This window comes from Corvus moneduloides, chromosome Z (assembly GCF_009650955.1).
Source record: "Corvus moneduloides isolate bCorMon1 chromosome Z, bCorMon1.pri, whole genome shotgun sequence".
Lineage (NCBI taxonomy): Eukaryota > Metazoa > Chordata > Aves > Passeriformes > Corvidae > Corvus > Corvus moneduloides.
Genome location: NC_045511.1, coordinates 58,950,128 through 58,965,829, shown reverse-complemented (window position 1 = coordinate 58,965,829; position 15,702 = coordinate 58,950,128). Strand labels below are relative to the sequence as shown.

The following is a 15,702-nucleotide window of genomic DNA, read 5'->3' as shown; positions in this document are numbered from 1 at the left end:
CAGCCTAGATAAATGTTTTCCTGATTATGTTCTTTGGAAAAGTTTTCAAGACTCATGAGAAATTGGAGAGATAATTTTGTATTGTGAACTTTAAGTGAGTTGATTCTCCTGCACTCTCGTAATGGAATCTTCTGCCTTACTTCTTCTTTCCTTTGCTCCTGTCCTAGTCTGGTAAATAAATTCTTCTCATTGTGAAGATATGGAACATAAGATTGGTGGAGGAGAGTGCTTAGTATGGTTAGCAAGTACATACTAGGGGACTAGGGGAATTGGTAAGAGACAGTTCTTTATTTGAAGAGTTGCATTTTTTAAGTTGGATGAGTAGGGTCATGGGATTAGAAAAAATAGCTCCATGACTTGGAAGTATCAGAAGTTTGGTAAGCACATTCAGTCATTTTTGTTATGTGGCTCTGTGCAACAGTCATTGCTTATTGAAATGTGAATATGAAATAAAATTTCTAAAATTGTCTTCATCATACTTGGTTTTACTTAGTATTTGGATTGGAGCTAAGCACTGCTACATGGAACACAGTGTAGACTCAATGTCTCAATTCATGCTTTAAGGTTAAATTGATGCATATAAGTACCACTTAATCATTTTCACTAGCTCAGAATCTCACGTACCATGAAATTAATTTTTCAGTTGATCCCTCACATGAATGATAACATTATTTTTTCACCAAGATAATGGTTTACACCTTACATATCTATTCTATCTGGATAGACTATGAAATAAATGACTTTTTGCTGTTTGTTTTAAAAGTAAAATCTTTCAATCATTTTTTAAAAATTAGTGGCAACGTAAAAAATCCAAGCCAGTGCGATAGGATATCTTCAGTCATTGACAACTACTCTTAAGCTTTCAATCATCCACCAGAGTCTGATTGAAAAGTATGGATCATTATGATCTCACAGTGTTTTTAATGAGCAAATCATTACATCATAATGAAAACCAATACATTGCTCGAGTTTCATGTTGAGTGAGGCTGAATGCCTGTCTCCTGGGAACCAGGGTCTCTAAAGAAAAATGAGAGTCCTTGGAGGTAATGCTGAGCATGACCTCCCGTTGCCATTTTAAAAAATACTATCCTCGAATATAGAAACTGGAGTCTGTACAAGAGGAGCAGAAAGATTATGTTTTCTTTCACTGGTGTAATTTGACTGGTCTAGAATAATGTGTGTAGTTCCAATACACAGAATCCAAGAAAGAAATTAAAGGAAGGAAAACATTTGAAGACTTAGGAGGAGGATCTGAAAATACCTTGTTCCAGAGAACAATGTAAGGTTTTCAGAGAGCAGATTAACAGGTAACTCAAGTTTAAATATCTAAGAAAAAGAAATCTTGTAGAGACTTCTGTCTAGCAAAGGAAGATTGAAAAAATACCGAAGATAGAAACATACCAGATATGAGATCTGTAATTTTTAGGTGACTGTAACTGTCCATTGCCAGTTGGAGTCAGACAAATGCCATGATATTGGCCAACTAATCTAAAAAGGAAGACTTAGAGAGAAATCAGCTGCTTGTGGTTAGCAGTGGGTAGATTCTTTCTTAAAGGAATAAAAAAAATATTGGGTCTGTAGGATGCATGAAAAAGAAACAGGAAGAGAGAGGATTTGTTTGATGGCATGAGCTGAATTAATGGGAGGTATGAACAGGAAAGTAAATTCTCAACTTCAGTGACATTGTTCACTCACCTGAAGAACTGATGGAAGAGGTGCATTTACATCCTAGAGCTCAGCTGGGCAGCAGTATTTTTGTAATTAATGCTAAAATGAGTTTAATGCTGTGGAAAAGAGATGGATGATAAATTTAAGATAAATCAAACCACTTGTTTTTAAGGATCTACCTGAATCCAAGCAGGAGTGCTATACTAACGTTCAAATGTCAGGTTATAAGGAAGAGAAATTCTGAGCCAGAGGAAGAAGCCATCACCACTGAAGGCATACATATATAAAGCCATGGCACAGGGAAGATGGATGTTGAAATGAAGGAAGTAACCCAAAGGAAATGCCTGTTCTATGGTGTGTAACAGGAGCATTTAAAGAGCATTAGTCTTAAGCAGAAGATATGCAGAGAAGGAAAAACGGCTTTTGTGTATCATGTACACAGAAATGTTAGTCTTGTAAAACCCTTTAAATGTTGCTGATTGCAGATCTGAGAGAAGATTAAAGCTATTTAATTTAGGTAGTATATAACTTGGTATGAAAAATGCAGAAAACAAAAGATAAATTATGATTTTTTAAATATTTATTTCATATTCTACCTGGAGGATTGAGCATAAGGAAACATGTTTTTAGTGAGTTAGTCATGACATTTTTTAAGAAAAAAGCTTTTTGTTTTAGTTGGGGGCATAGAGATAGTTTAATATCTTTTTTTTGAGTCAAAATCTTGATAAAGTACTCGAGATATTTTGTTAAAGGCTTGGTTTCAAAAGAATAAAAATACTTACTTTTCAATGTATTGTTTGCAATAAAAACTTTGGCAGAAAAAAATAATAAAACTAAATTTACTATGAGAAAAATGAAGGAGAAGCATTATAATAAAAAGTAACTTCAATTAAAATTCTACAAGTGCTGCACTTATTTGAATATTTTACAAGCTCTGTCACCAAAAGATTTTCTAGATACGAGGAAGTCTAAGTGGTAGGAGACATAAATTTCTGTTGTTTCTTTAGGAAAACCTATATTGAGGACTGATGATAGTATATGATAATAGTATATGATGACTGACAGTCTCAAGACTTCTACTTTGAGTAGTTACTCTGAATAAAATAAAAGAAGATTTTCAATGAACATGATTTTGATAAGGAGGCATTATGTATAGCTTAGAGTGCATTTTATTGCAGCCCACTGTCATAGATACTACTGTGTACAGTTCAAAATGTCCTTTTGTTTTCTTGAGAATTCCTGCAAAGATTGTGAATATTGGATTTTCCTGTGTTTTTATATTTCTTCCAGGTGTCATAAAAGTTTTGTTTCATTTCTGTTTTTCAGTTGCTTCTTTGTGGTATTTGTGACACTCTTCATAAAATGGAGTTTAAAACTTCTTTATATATAAAAATACATATTTTCCTATTTACATATACTCAGCTTTTTGTCTCTAGACTTGTCTTTACACTAGCAGTTTTTGTAGTAGACGTCATGTGTACAGTATTCATTTTATATATGTCAGATCCTCAAGGGCCATGGCTTTTGCCAGATGAAGCACTTTTGATTTTGAGGCTGATGAAACACAGTGCTATTATTGATCTGTGCATGACACAGCCAGTCTCTCTGCTGGCAGAGTGTAGCAACATTTATCCAGGAATTTGTGAAATGTCACTCAGATCATGTTCGTAAGGTAAACTGTGCAAAATCCAGGATTCAAGCTGAGAATCCATGAGTAATTGGACGTGACTCTCTTATTCCTTCATCCCATCTTCTAGGTCAGCCAAGTTATATTTGTTAAAACAATGTCTGTGTTTTGTATTAGGTGTTGAAGAAAGTATGACTATCACTAGGAACACCCTGTACAGTGTAGTCATACTGCTGGTTTTCAAGTCACTAGGGAAAACAAGATTTAAAGTTAGTAAAAGTGATCTAAGCATTGCAAGTGTGTAATTTTTGTTTTCTTTGTAGCAAATGGGTGATTCCTGTACAGCTACAAGCAGGAGACTCTGCTTAAATTTTCTAAAGAAATTTAACTTCCCTTGCTTTATTTTTGCAGGTAGAGATATGTGTCAATTAATGTTTGTCAGTAAGATCTCATTAAGTAACAGTGGTCGGAAAGGATGTGTGACAGTCTCCACAGATAAAACTGTCGTAATATTGATAATTATGCATTTTCTTTCTTTATAAATATGATTGAGAAAGGCTGCACATTTTTTACTAGTATCAAAAGCAGGTCATTTAAAAAGTGCTAGGTAAAGCTAAGGTATATAACAAAATCCCAAACTTCCATGTTTCTATATTTGTAAAGGGTCAAGTGTCAATTTTCCAGACATTTTTATAGGTGGTGTTTCAGTTTAAAAAATTCTTTTCAGGTATAAAAAAGGCACAAAAAGCTGCAATTCTTAATTTTCATTTTTTCTTTCTAAATCAGTTATAATATTAACAATTTCAAAGTTAGCCATGAAGGAAAAGGGAAAAAAAAATACATATTTGCAAACATTTTTCAATTTTAAACATTTGAATCTTTTAAAATATCTCCTCCTATTTGTTTTAAAAATCAGTTATTAGTTAAAGTAAAAAGAAGCAGGTTTTATTGAAGTGAAAGTTCTCAGTTAGGCTGTCTTGGTATTTTTTTTCCAAAGCTAGCAAGGATTTTCTTTTATTTTTCTAAAATAATTTCTGTAGTTTGAATCTCACAAGACAAAATCAAGATTTAATTGAAACACCGCTTGTGAATGACCACAGAAATGTTCTTGATATCTACTTTTTCAAATGTTCTTCCAACATTTGTACATAAAGAGTAAACCTAGAGGGGAGAAGTTGTTGTTGTTGGTCATGAAAAAAGTATTTGCATATATGAAGCCTTAATTTTTACATGTTATCCCTCCCTTTACAAGATTACCGTATGTGACATCCACCATAAGGTAAAACTCAGTAAGTTGTGGGAAAAGTCAAAATAGTGGTTGGTTTTTGGATTGGGTCATGGCTTTTTTGTTTGCTTGAGATTTTGTTTTGGCGTGTGGGATTTATTTTGTCTTGTGGATATGCGTGTTTATTTTGCAAAGATCCACAGGCTGAACAAATACCAATGTGTGTTTCTTAGGAACAGAAAGATGGTACTTCATAGCATGAAGGCCACCAGCTTGTCAAACTACTGCTCTTCATAGCAGAACCATTGCTAGCTTGTCAGGCATTTTTTACAGAGAATTTCACAGAGGATATTTCTTTTTCTACTTAGCAATGCCAAGGCACTCTGTGTAATATTGCACCTTGGTTTGGCACCATACACAAAACACATACTGGAAGAAAGGAACAAGAATTTTAGTTAGTTTTGAACATAACAACAGTGAGGAAAGATTGAAGTTGTGTAATTAATGAAATCTATAAAAGAATAACAGATTAATGGTAAAGACTGAAGGAGTGCAACACGCACCTTTCCACACATTGAAGACTATTTAAAATTAGTGGTCAGTTTGTGCTTCCATATCCTTTAAAGAGAATGGATTTAATTTTTCAAGAAGGACCACTCATAGATAATGCAAATTTTCTCTCTGAGGACATGGAAGAAGGCTGCCAGGAGAATCTTCTCTGCATTTATACCAAAGTTTTCAGGAATAATTTGCTTATACTGTTTGGTCCGTGTGCTATGTTTAATGTATTCTTGACATCACTTTCTTGTTTGGCAATTAATTTTTTATTTGCGTTCATTCTCAAATGGAAGATCTTTTTGTTAAGATAGCACAGGAAAGATTTCGTAATTGAGAAGAGTTTGAACCATGGATCTAGAAACTAATTCTTGAAAAGTCTTACTCCTTGGACTCCAAGTTCTCCTTTTCCTCCATGCATTTTATTACTCTTTGATTTCTAGTAGGGTTTAACAGTGATCAGAAAGGAGGACCATAACAGCTCCCACATCTTGTCCTTTGGGAACAGGAGTTCTTTTGGACTCCTCTGGATTTCAGAAGAGGAATGGTCACCATCACCAGTTCAACATTGATAGGTCTGCAAAGCATGAGTTTCCTGTTTGACCCTATTTTCTTACCTGTCACAGTGAGATTTCTTTGTCTGGATTATATTGCACAAAGGAAATTGGCACTTTTGTTACAGCTTGCATCTTACTCCAAGTTTCTTACTCTCACAATCCTCTGTTTAAGCTTATGTGTTCAATGTTAATGTTGTTGCTCTGTTGTCCTGGCTACTCCCTTCCGCTATAGGAAGAAACTTCAAAACATGCATCCATAGCCAGGAGTACAAGCCATTCTTATCACTTCACCAAGGATGATGCACGAACCTTCTTAAAGTTTTTGTTGCTGGTTTTTTTTGTTTTGGGGGGGGTGGGGTTGGACTTTGTAGGCATAAAGGAATGGGAGTCAAGAACCAAGGCATCTTCAACAACAGTAGAAAAAGTAAGTGTAACAACTAAGACACTTCTGAGACAAGGGAACTACACCTGAGATTCCTTTTTAAAAATATTTATCTACAGCTTTTCCTCTTTGGGATTGTCTTAGTTATTCTCTGCCTTAGACTCCCCATTGTTTCAGACAATGAGTGCTGATTCCTAGGATACTATGGCATCCCTACCAAAGTCAGACACTCTTACTGTCCTTGTAACCCAAGGGAAGAATTTTGTGGTTTTGACGAGATGCTGGTTTGCCTGAAGTCCCTGAACCTCATGGACTCCGTAACTGCTAGAGGAGGTAGAAGACTTTTTATGCTTTCTTACTAATGTTTTGCACAGTCTGATTTGCTCTCCTAAGGTTTAATTGGGAGTTAATGAGGGAGTCATGGACTGTTCCCATAGCTTGTGTCATGTTCAGGTTTATTTTGCATCATTCCACTCTACTCTTGATGCCTAATGTGCCAAGAGCCTCAGTTCCTTCCTTTCTCAGCAGTGGAGACTGTATGACTAGCCATAGCCATAGCCATAGCACATCTCACAAGATTCACAGGCACTGGGAAAACATCTACTCTTTGGTGGTTGAACGGTGCACAGTGTTCTCTTTATTTTTGGTTGAAAGGTTGTCCTGTGGTCTTTTGGGTATTGTGTACACAATTTAGGGTATTATGTACACAAAATGGGTGATTTTGTCTATGCTCTTACCTTGGTAAAGCAAGCAGAAGAGAATGAGGGAACTCCTAAGGAGCAGCAGCTGTAGGTCTGGTTCAAGCTGGGATTTAGAACTGTAGTGTTGTCCTCAAACTGTTCATGTATGTGAAAATAATAAATTGCCCAAGTGAGTCATAATGTTGATGATAATCGTGATAAAGGGAAAGTATATTTCACTTTACACATTAGACTGAAAACATGGCTTTCTCTTGTGATGGTCTCTTCAGATATTAAATAAATATAAATAGTATATAGGTAATATAGTAATATAAAGAGTATTTTGCTCTAAACTGTTCATTTATGCCTGTAATTTTAGAAAGAGTTCCAATGATAACATAAATTACAAATTAAAGATAAGACTGTGGGGGCTCATTTACAAGAATCCAGGGATGAATTACCAGTTTAATTTATATGAAGTACATTTTAGTGGTAATTTTTAAATGCAGTTCATTATTTTGAAAAATATTCCTGTCTTTGCATCCTCACCACAATGTCTGTCGTCAACTTTCTCATACCTCTCAGAAGTGGCCAGCAATATCTTTGTTTTCTTTTATAAAAATGTAAATAATACATAAATATTTATATAACATCACCTTTATGTGTCTAGAAAAATTCCTTCCAGATACTTAATGGTTTTTTTCCCTGCAATTCTTTCTTGTTTATTTTTCATTCTCTATGAGAACATAGAACTTTTCCATTACCTAAGTTTGTTAATGCAGTTTATATTTAAAATGTTTTGCTTTTACACAGCTGTCTGCAAAAAAACAAGTAAGAAATCTTTCTTAGGACATTTTTTCGACTTTGTTGATATCTGAAGTGGCTACAAATTAGATGCTGAAATAATTAAACAAAAATAAGCATAGAGCTATCTCTATAAATTTTGTTCCTTGAATATTGCAACCAACTTCTGAGAATGCCTATAGCCTACATACATTTTAGTAATTTTTATTTTAAAATAGTTACATCACTTCCTCAAAGTAAGTTGGAAGAGAATGGTCTTTAACAGTTGAAAATCTGAAATTTAAGCAAAGGAAAATAATACATAAGGAGTAATGTGGGAGGTGGAACAGCTTTCCCTACAAGCACAGATTTCCTGCTCACTTACATTTGAGATGCAGAAATATTTCAGTAGAAAATGGTTTACTCTCTAAAACAGATGGAAATGAGGAGAGGTTAAATTAATATTTCTCCATTCTTTCAGTTCTTTTGTTTCTTTTTTTCTTATATATTCTCTTAAAAACAACTTTAGTTTTTAAAGATATAAAGCTGTATGCTTCGAAACCTAGTGGGTAAATCAAAAGAAAGTTTAAACACAGTCTTTAAAATAGCATTTTCATTTTGGTTTCTCTCTATTTTATGTGAGTTATACAGAAAACAGATGGAAGCATTATTAATTTTTTCCCCCAATGAGTTTTAGTACAGTATATTTGTATGTGTTATCTGAAACATATGAATACTTAGTATTGCTGCTGTTAAATTTGTAATGAGTTGTAGGGATTGTGAAATTCCCTGACTGGCTCTCATGCAAGTAGTTCATTTGCAGTGCTTAGATATGTTAAGATTAAGCAGGGGGAATATGGCAAGCACTATCCCTGACCCTAGATGAAAAATTCAAATTTCAAGCTTTATGAGTTTGCCCCTACTCTTGTGTTTGGTGGAAATCAGATAAATACTGTGTAGTCCTGAAAAAAACATAATGCCATATAACCTGGTCCTAACTACAAAAGATTGCCTGGATATCATGTCTTATGTTGAAAATCCCGTAGTAAGTACACAGCCATGGAAATCTTGGGGCAAATTTTATGCATCAGCTGTAAATCTTTTCTTGTATCTTAATAATGTGCACAGGCATGTTAGGTGTTGGAATACTAGTATTTATTTAAATAGCAGTGGTGGGTACATGAAAACATTGGTTTTGAACTTCAGCCACATCTTCACAACTGGTTTGCCATCATAGATATTTTCAAACGGGACAAAGTGTCATGAAATGTCACCAGTTATATTTTCATTTTTAATTTATTTGTAGTAAAACATTTTAATGTATTGTGTTATGTCTGGTAGGTATTAATACTTCGAATAAGTTCAAATAGATAAGATAGTATATACTGAAGTACTGAATATTTTTATTTTTAATATTGATTTCTTAAAGTTCTATAATTTTTCTCTGGAAATATTAAGGTCTTGCAGACAGTGTCCTGCACACTATATATTTTGTGAGTTTACATCTCCATATTGGAAAATCAATCACTACAAAAATTAAATCACATAGTTGTGATCATGTAAGTCCTCATTATGAAATACTTGCATAAGTACTGTAAAATAAATAGTTAATATTCCTTATATTCCTTTGAAATTTGCAAGGACAGATGGAGTGCAGCATCTGCTTTAGTATGAAAGCGAGATAGTGTTCTTAATACGCACAGAAATTAGGCATGGGATACAGCAATGTTTACTTGTACATAGACATGAAATGAAAGTGATAGAAAATGAAGGCTAAAATAGAATTGCTGCAGGACAAAGCATTTATCTTTGAATTGGTGTAATCATTATACAGATTACATGTTTCAGAAGCATTTTCATCATCTTAAAAATTGTGATTTATATTATTACTAAGTTTTCTCTTATTTTCTATAATTTATTTGAAAAATCGTTGGTGGCACAATACACAGTTTTGTACTCAGACTTGTCTGTTGTTATAGGAGCAGATAATTTCTTGGAGAATTGGGCCCAGAATGTATTAGCCGATTTGTTTATATATGAGTGTTGTGTGTTCCTCTAAAATATATTTATGTTTTCTGCTCTTGATCAATGTGATACTACTAGTATTTACAAAAAGAATAAAACAAACCAAAATTCAAAAAGGACCTGTCTGGACTGATTCAATTGATTTTCTTTTTGTATTATTTAACAAATTGCTGTAGCCAGATGTTGCAATACTAGGCTTTTATAAGTTGTAGAATAAATTTAGCTGTAGATTAACTGTGAGTACCTGAATTAAAATTACAGGAAAAACCTTTGTTTATGAAGTGTTACACAGTAAATAGCCCTTTATAAAAGATGACTGATCAGTAGTAGCACATGTTTAAGCATGTTTAAGAAGACACTCAAAATCCATGAGTCTAGGAGTCTTTGTTAGTGATTACAAATGTTTTTCCAATAATAGCTGAATTTATAATTTGTATGTGTGAAAGGACAATTCCAATGTAAACACTGCTTTTATAAAGCAGATGAACTGCAATTGTGTTACCAATATCAATAGGACAAATGTTTCTCTTTAGTAAAATACCTGAGATGAGAAATATACCTCTTATCTGCTGGTTAATGTCTGTATTTCTCTTCTGGGAACTAATTTAAACACTTCATGAGAGATTGACATTTTCAGTAACTTAAACACCCTTAAAAGCTGCTTTGTTCATTGCAAACCATATTTAGTATGACCTCATAATAATGTAGCACACCTCAAGTGTCATGCTTGTCTTTACTATGCACTTTGGAGCTGTGTTCATCCATACTAGACAACTGCACTTCAAGGAAAGATTTTTTTTTCCTTGATAGGCAATTAGCAGTAATTAGGAAGATTCACTTCAGTAAGGTGTCAACACGAGATTGTTTAAAAAAGTTGAATGTCAGTGGCTTTAAAAGAGGGTTCTTTTCCCTGACACATAGGTATGGCATGTGAAACATGAAATGTTAATTTAACTTTTCTGCTTATTATTCATGCACAATATTATTTTGTCATTCAGATACTACACTGACAGAGTGCAAAGGGTGTTAAAATAGTGCTGCTAGAATAAAAAGAGGATTAATCTACCATTGGCCAATTAGCCAAAGGGTACTTAATGGTCTCTAAAGGCTGCTGAAGTCTAACAACTAGCTAAAGCACTGGCAAAAAGTCCTCTATATTACCTTCATTTATTTGACATTTTGTGAAATAGTCAGCTCCTGATAACTGCAATTGGCTGAAAAAATTACAACTAATTATTACAACTAATAATGATTCTGTAGATTTTACTAAAATTTCAGAGGAATAAATGACAAATAATTCCTACATTTTAGAAGTTTTCCTTGCTTTTGGGGGGTCTTTGTTTCATTTTAGGGATGGGATATTAAGTCACCAAAGACTTCTGTTTGATATTTTATTTTCATGTCTAGAATACTAAGTAATCAACGACTTACAGCACTTGCATGAAAGGAACTTTGATTGAGGATTTGAAGTTATTTGCCTTTTCTCTATATGATCACATTAAGTATTCAGCATAGCTTTTTAGTCTGGTATGTATCTTTTCAGAGAGCTACATACCATCTTTATTAATTTTAGCTTTTTTTTTTTTTGTATGACCCATCATGCTCAGGCAGGTTTTGATTCAAGAGAATGCAGAAAGGTCAAGTTTAGTGGGATTGACACAATAAATTTGTCTTGGATATTGTAAATAGGTTTATCATTACGTCATATAGTATTTGGTAGAGTGAGTAAAACTGTAACTACGTAACTGTCTACCTGCAAGCATGCTTTGAAAAGTTATTTTATGTTTTATGTGTGCAACAAGTACTGCACTTGTTTTTCATGTTGTTGTATGTTTTCCGTGATTGAGCTGAAACTGTGAGAAAATACTATTCTGTATAAAACATTTATAGAAGCAGTATTAAATTCTAAAATAGAACTTTGTATAGGAGCTACTCACATAGCAAATGTATTTTATTACCTACTGTAGCAAGATTTTTTAGAGAAAAGAAAAATGAGTGTGTTAACTTCAGTTTTCTTACAGACATAGAAATGTTCTCGTCTGCCAGGATTTTAGGGTGGGAAGTTCCATAGCAAGTGGGATTTTTACACGTCACAGTATATTAGCTTTAGCCGGTTTACGAAATGAGTAGCAAAATAAGATTATGTCACTGCTTAAAAAGTGTATCAAGAATGTTTGATTTACGTCCTGGTTTATAATTATTCTGTATAATTTATTTTGCAAATATAAATGTATGGGGTTGTGTGACTTCAGTAGGAATACAGTATCGGCTACTTCCAACAGAAATGTTATATTCATACGTGCAGTTGCAGTAGAATAGTGACTTCTGTAAAATGAGCTCAAAGCCCCTTATTGAGTGATTGTGATGCCAAGGAACAATAGGCCATTCCAGGAACTTCCTGTGTTAACCCACTGGGCCATCCACACAGCTGTCTTTCTGAGCAGAGGGTAAAAAGCCTTGCTGAGTCACTGCAAGTTTTATGCTGACTACGTAGAAACTGAGGTTTCATCACTACTCCTTTGTGAACAGCAGAACAGAGTGTCGTGGGTATACCAGGAGCAAGGAGATTAAGATAGATGGGTGTTAAAATATTGAACCTATAAACATCTGTTAAGCCAAAAACACTCTGGAGGAGGTGCAGCAGACAAAGGCCACTACATCATAGGGGAACAGCGGTAGGCTGCACTTACCAACATCTGGTCTAGCTGATGTTTAAGATTCTTCTACCTTTCATCCTGGTGACCTCTTCCCCGGGAGTAAATTCTTTTTATTCTGTCATTCAGGATTTGTGTGCATGGTAGCACACACACAAAACTTCCATTGTGTCTAAAAAAGAAAAAAATAATAAAAAACTTGACCTAAAATATAGGGAGCGGTAAAGAACACCAGGGTAATAAACTTATTTCTTAAGTAAATGCAAGGAATATCTTTTAGGCATAAATATCTCTATAGGGCAAGGGGGCTGTTTTTTACATCCCACATGGATTTACACAGGATTTTCACATAACCGTTCAATAGATTAAAAGCAAGAGTAATGCAGTAGAATTATCAGTCCTGTAGTACATTTACAATGTCTACAGAAATATTAAGAGACAACTTCTGTGAAATCTCTGATTGCAATTGCATGCCTGTCTCCTTTTGCGAGTTGGGGGTCTTGTACATTATATGCTACTTTATCCTTGTAGTCCTTACGCTGTTTCCGAATTTATGTAGATTTTTATTCAAATTCTTTTTTTCTACCTCCTTAAGTAGTTTTTATAACTGTCATCTTTAGCAACAGTCCCACAAAGACCTTTTCTTTTTGAATATATTTATTACGATTTTTGAGAATGTGTCTGGTGCAAGTCATGACGTTTTAGAACTGATGCATATTGTCAGGAGCAGTAGTGTAAGATACTTCTAAGAGGCACGAGTTATCTTGAGCAGATATTGGGGCATTTCTAATTTTGAACAGAGGTATTGATCTAGCTATGCTTTATTTTTTCTTGCTTTTCTTTTTATGAATAATTTATTATAGAGACACTGAATCATGAAATTCTGCATGTAGAAATATTGGTTATACTGGACAAATTAACATAACCCTCATATTTTTCTATACTATGTCCTTCTGTACTACTACTGGTTTTGCTTATTGAAATAGCCCTCATTTTGTCTTTTACTCTGCGAATGTATTAATTATGAGAATAATATATCAGATTAAGGAATAGTCAATTCGAAAATACAGTATCTATTGCTTGTTTAATGACAGCAGACACAGAAGGGAATGGAAAGATTAACCCTTTCACTAAGAACAGTACTTACCTCAGATACATATGTAAAATGCCCACTGACTTTAATAAGTGCACTTAGTGAATATGAAATAAATACTGTTAGAGTTTTAACTTTAAATGCCAGATGAATTTACCTTGTACCCGTGATATTTTTTTAGGCTAATGCAAAATCTACAAGCATTCTTTTCTTATTCATAATGGGAATAAATGTGACTCTCTTTTAGCTGTATATATATGATCATCAGATTATTGTCATGGGAGTGTGTTTTATAAACACATATATATATTGTCATGGGAGTGTTTTTATAAACACATATATATTAATTTTTTTTTCTAATAACATCAAGCTGTATAAAATCTAATTTGTAAGTTAAATAATAAATTGCTCGAAAATAGAATACTCTCCTTAACTTTTTCGTGGGTTTTTTGTTTTTTTGGGGTGGGTTTTTAATGTTTTGTTGGGTTTGGGTTGGGTTTTTTGTGTGTTTCTGAGGCTTGGGGTTTCTTTTGGTTGGGTATTTTGTCTGGCACCAGCTTATAATCAGGCACACATTTAGCTGTTTCAAGCTGTCCTGTATCTTCTCATGTTTCTGATCAGGATTCTTCACAAAGTAAGGGGTTTTTTGTACTTTGAGATGTTTCAATACAATTTTGTACAATTGTTTCTTATGTTAAGCTACTATATTATAGTCTTATATGGAATAATAAGATAGCACTTTAATAACCCTTTTAAGGAGAAGAGAGCTGTTAGGCCATTGTTAGCTTTCATCTGACTACAGTTTTGTGAAAGTTAATCACTAGCATGGAGATTATTTCAGTTCCCCTTTTTGCAGAACAACATTCAATATTATTTAAATTAAAGCCATTATTTAAAACATTACTTCTGTAAGGAGTAATGTGAAATATATTGGTACAAAGTTGAATAAGTCTTGTTGGTTGTCAGTCAAGTGCAACAAGACAGAGTTTGTTTGCATGGTATTTATTTGAACTAAATCCTTAACAAGGCTTGTCTGCTAATTGGACTTTGCATTTATGTTGCTAAGTGAGAAGCATTTTGGCTGCAGTATAGGGTGGTAAGACCTACCCAGTGGAATAAACAACTAACATCTGTTATCCTGTCCTGCTCCAGCTTGTCTTTTACCACTTAAATACTTCAGCCCTAGAGTCAAGGTTATGGAATATGTGGTTCTCTGGCTGTGGTGCATATATTGAAAGGGATGAAATAACACATAGGTAAAGACCAGCCAACCAGGAGATCTTTAGTGCAGCTGGTCCACTTTGCTTTAACCTCTACAAGCCCTACAAATACCAAAACAAAAGCCAAGAGAAGGGTGTATGCTTTGTAGCAGTTGTCAACGCAGCAATTCTAGTGAGCTTCAGTGGTCACCATTATAACAGATTTGACATTTAACGACCCTTAATTCACACTGGTGTCTGAGACATCGTGGTATTTCTTCATGTTCTGTGTAAAAATAATTGCTGAATTCCAGAGGGGTCTAGGTAAACAGGTTTCAACAGTAACTGCTGCACAGTTTTGTATGATAATTTTTGTTTGTCGTGGTTAAAACAGTAACATATTCAGTCAAAATTGAATTATTTTGCCCTAAAAAAATTTGGCTTGTTTTTAATGGAATTAGACTTCTTTTTCCTGCTGGATTTGATCTTCGCCTATACTAGAGAATTCAACCAACAGCTATGCAATATAATTACGGATAATGTATACTGTTTCATTCCTCTTGAATGCTGAACTGGAGAAACATCTCATATGATCAAGCAGAAATATTTTTAGGATGAAACTGTGATTGTTTATTCTCTTTGTAAAACAGGTGTTGACCTCCAACCTGGGCAAGTGGCAACAGGAAAAGGAGGATTTACAAGGAAAATCAAAGTTGAGAGGACACCTGTCTCAAACTGCTGGCAAGAGTGAAGCCACACCAACTCCTTCAAAGAACATTAATTTAGAGATAAAACAGCTGCAGTGCAAACTAAAGGTGACAGAACAGATTATCTAGAGCTGAGGATAATTCGTATGAGCAGTAGTTCATAACTGGGTCAAGCAGACATACGTATACTCACATATGCTAACATTTGTATATCATAGCCAGTGATTAGCACCTTAGGTGTTAGATTGCCTTTGATGGTAAGATGAAATGTAGTCATAGACAGAACTAGAAGTTACAATTAAAACAATTCCTGCAGATCAAATAGTCCAGACAAGGAGACTTGCTGGGTTTTCGCACAGTGATAAAGTACATCTTGTTGGAAGGTGCTGTGGAATTAGTTAGATGAGAATTCAGTTGATTCCTTTCTTCCTTTACGAAGAAGAAAAGCAATAGCTGTCTGTGAAAGGGGAGCAAAGAATCTGAGCTAATGGGGCAACACTGTTGTGTGTGCGTTACTACTGTCTTTGTCTTCAAAGGGACTATTTTT

The 15,702-nt window shown here is 34.2% G+C and overlaps 1 protein-coding gene across 1 annotated transcript in view; it reads left to right on the top strand.

The window, feature by feature from the left end:
* The window catches only part of CNTLN (centlein), a 183,597-nt gene that overhangs the window by 131,915 nt on the left and 35,980 nt on the right, over positions 1–15,702 (top strand). Inside the window, 1 exon segment of the mRNA XM_032097108.1 lies at positions 15,099–15,263. Within this exon segment, the coding sequence (XP_031952999.1) occupies positions 15,099–15,263 (165 nt within the window).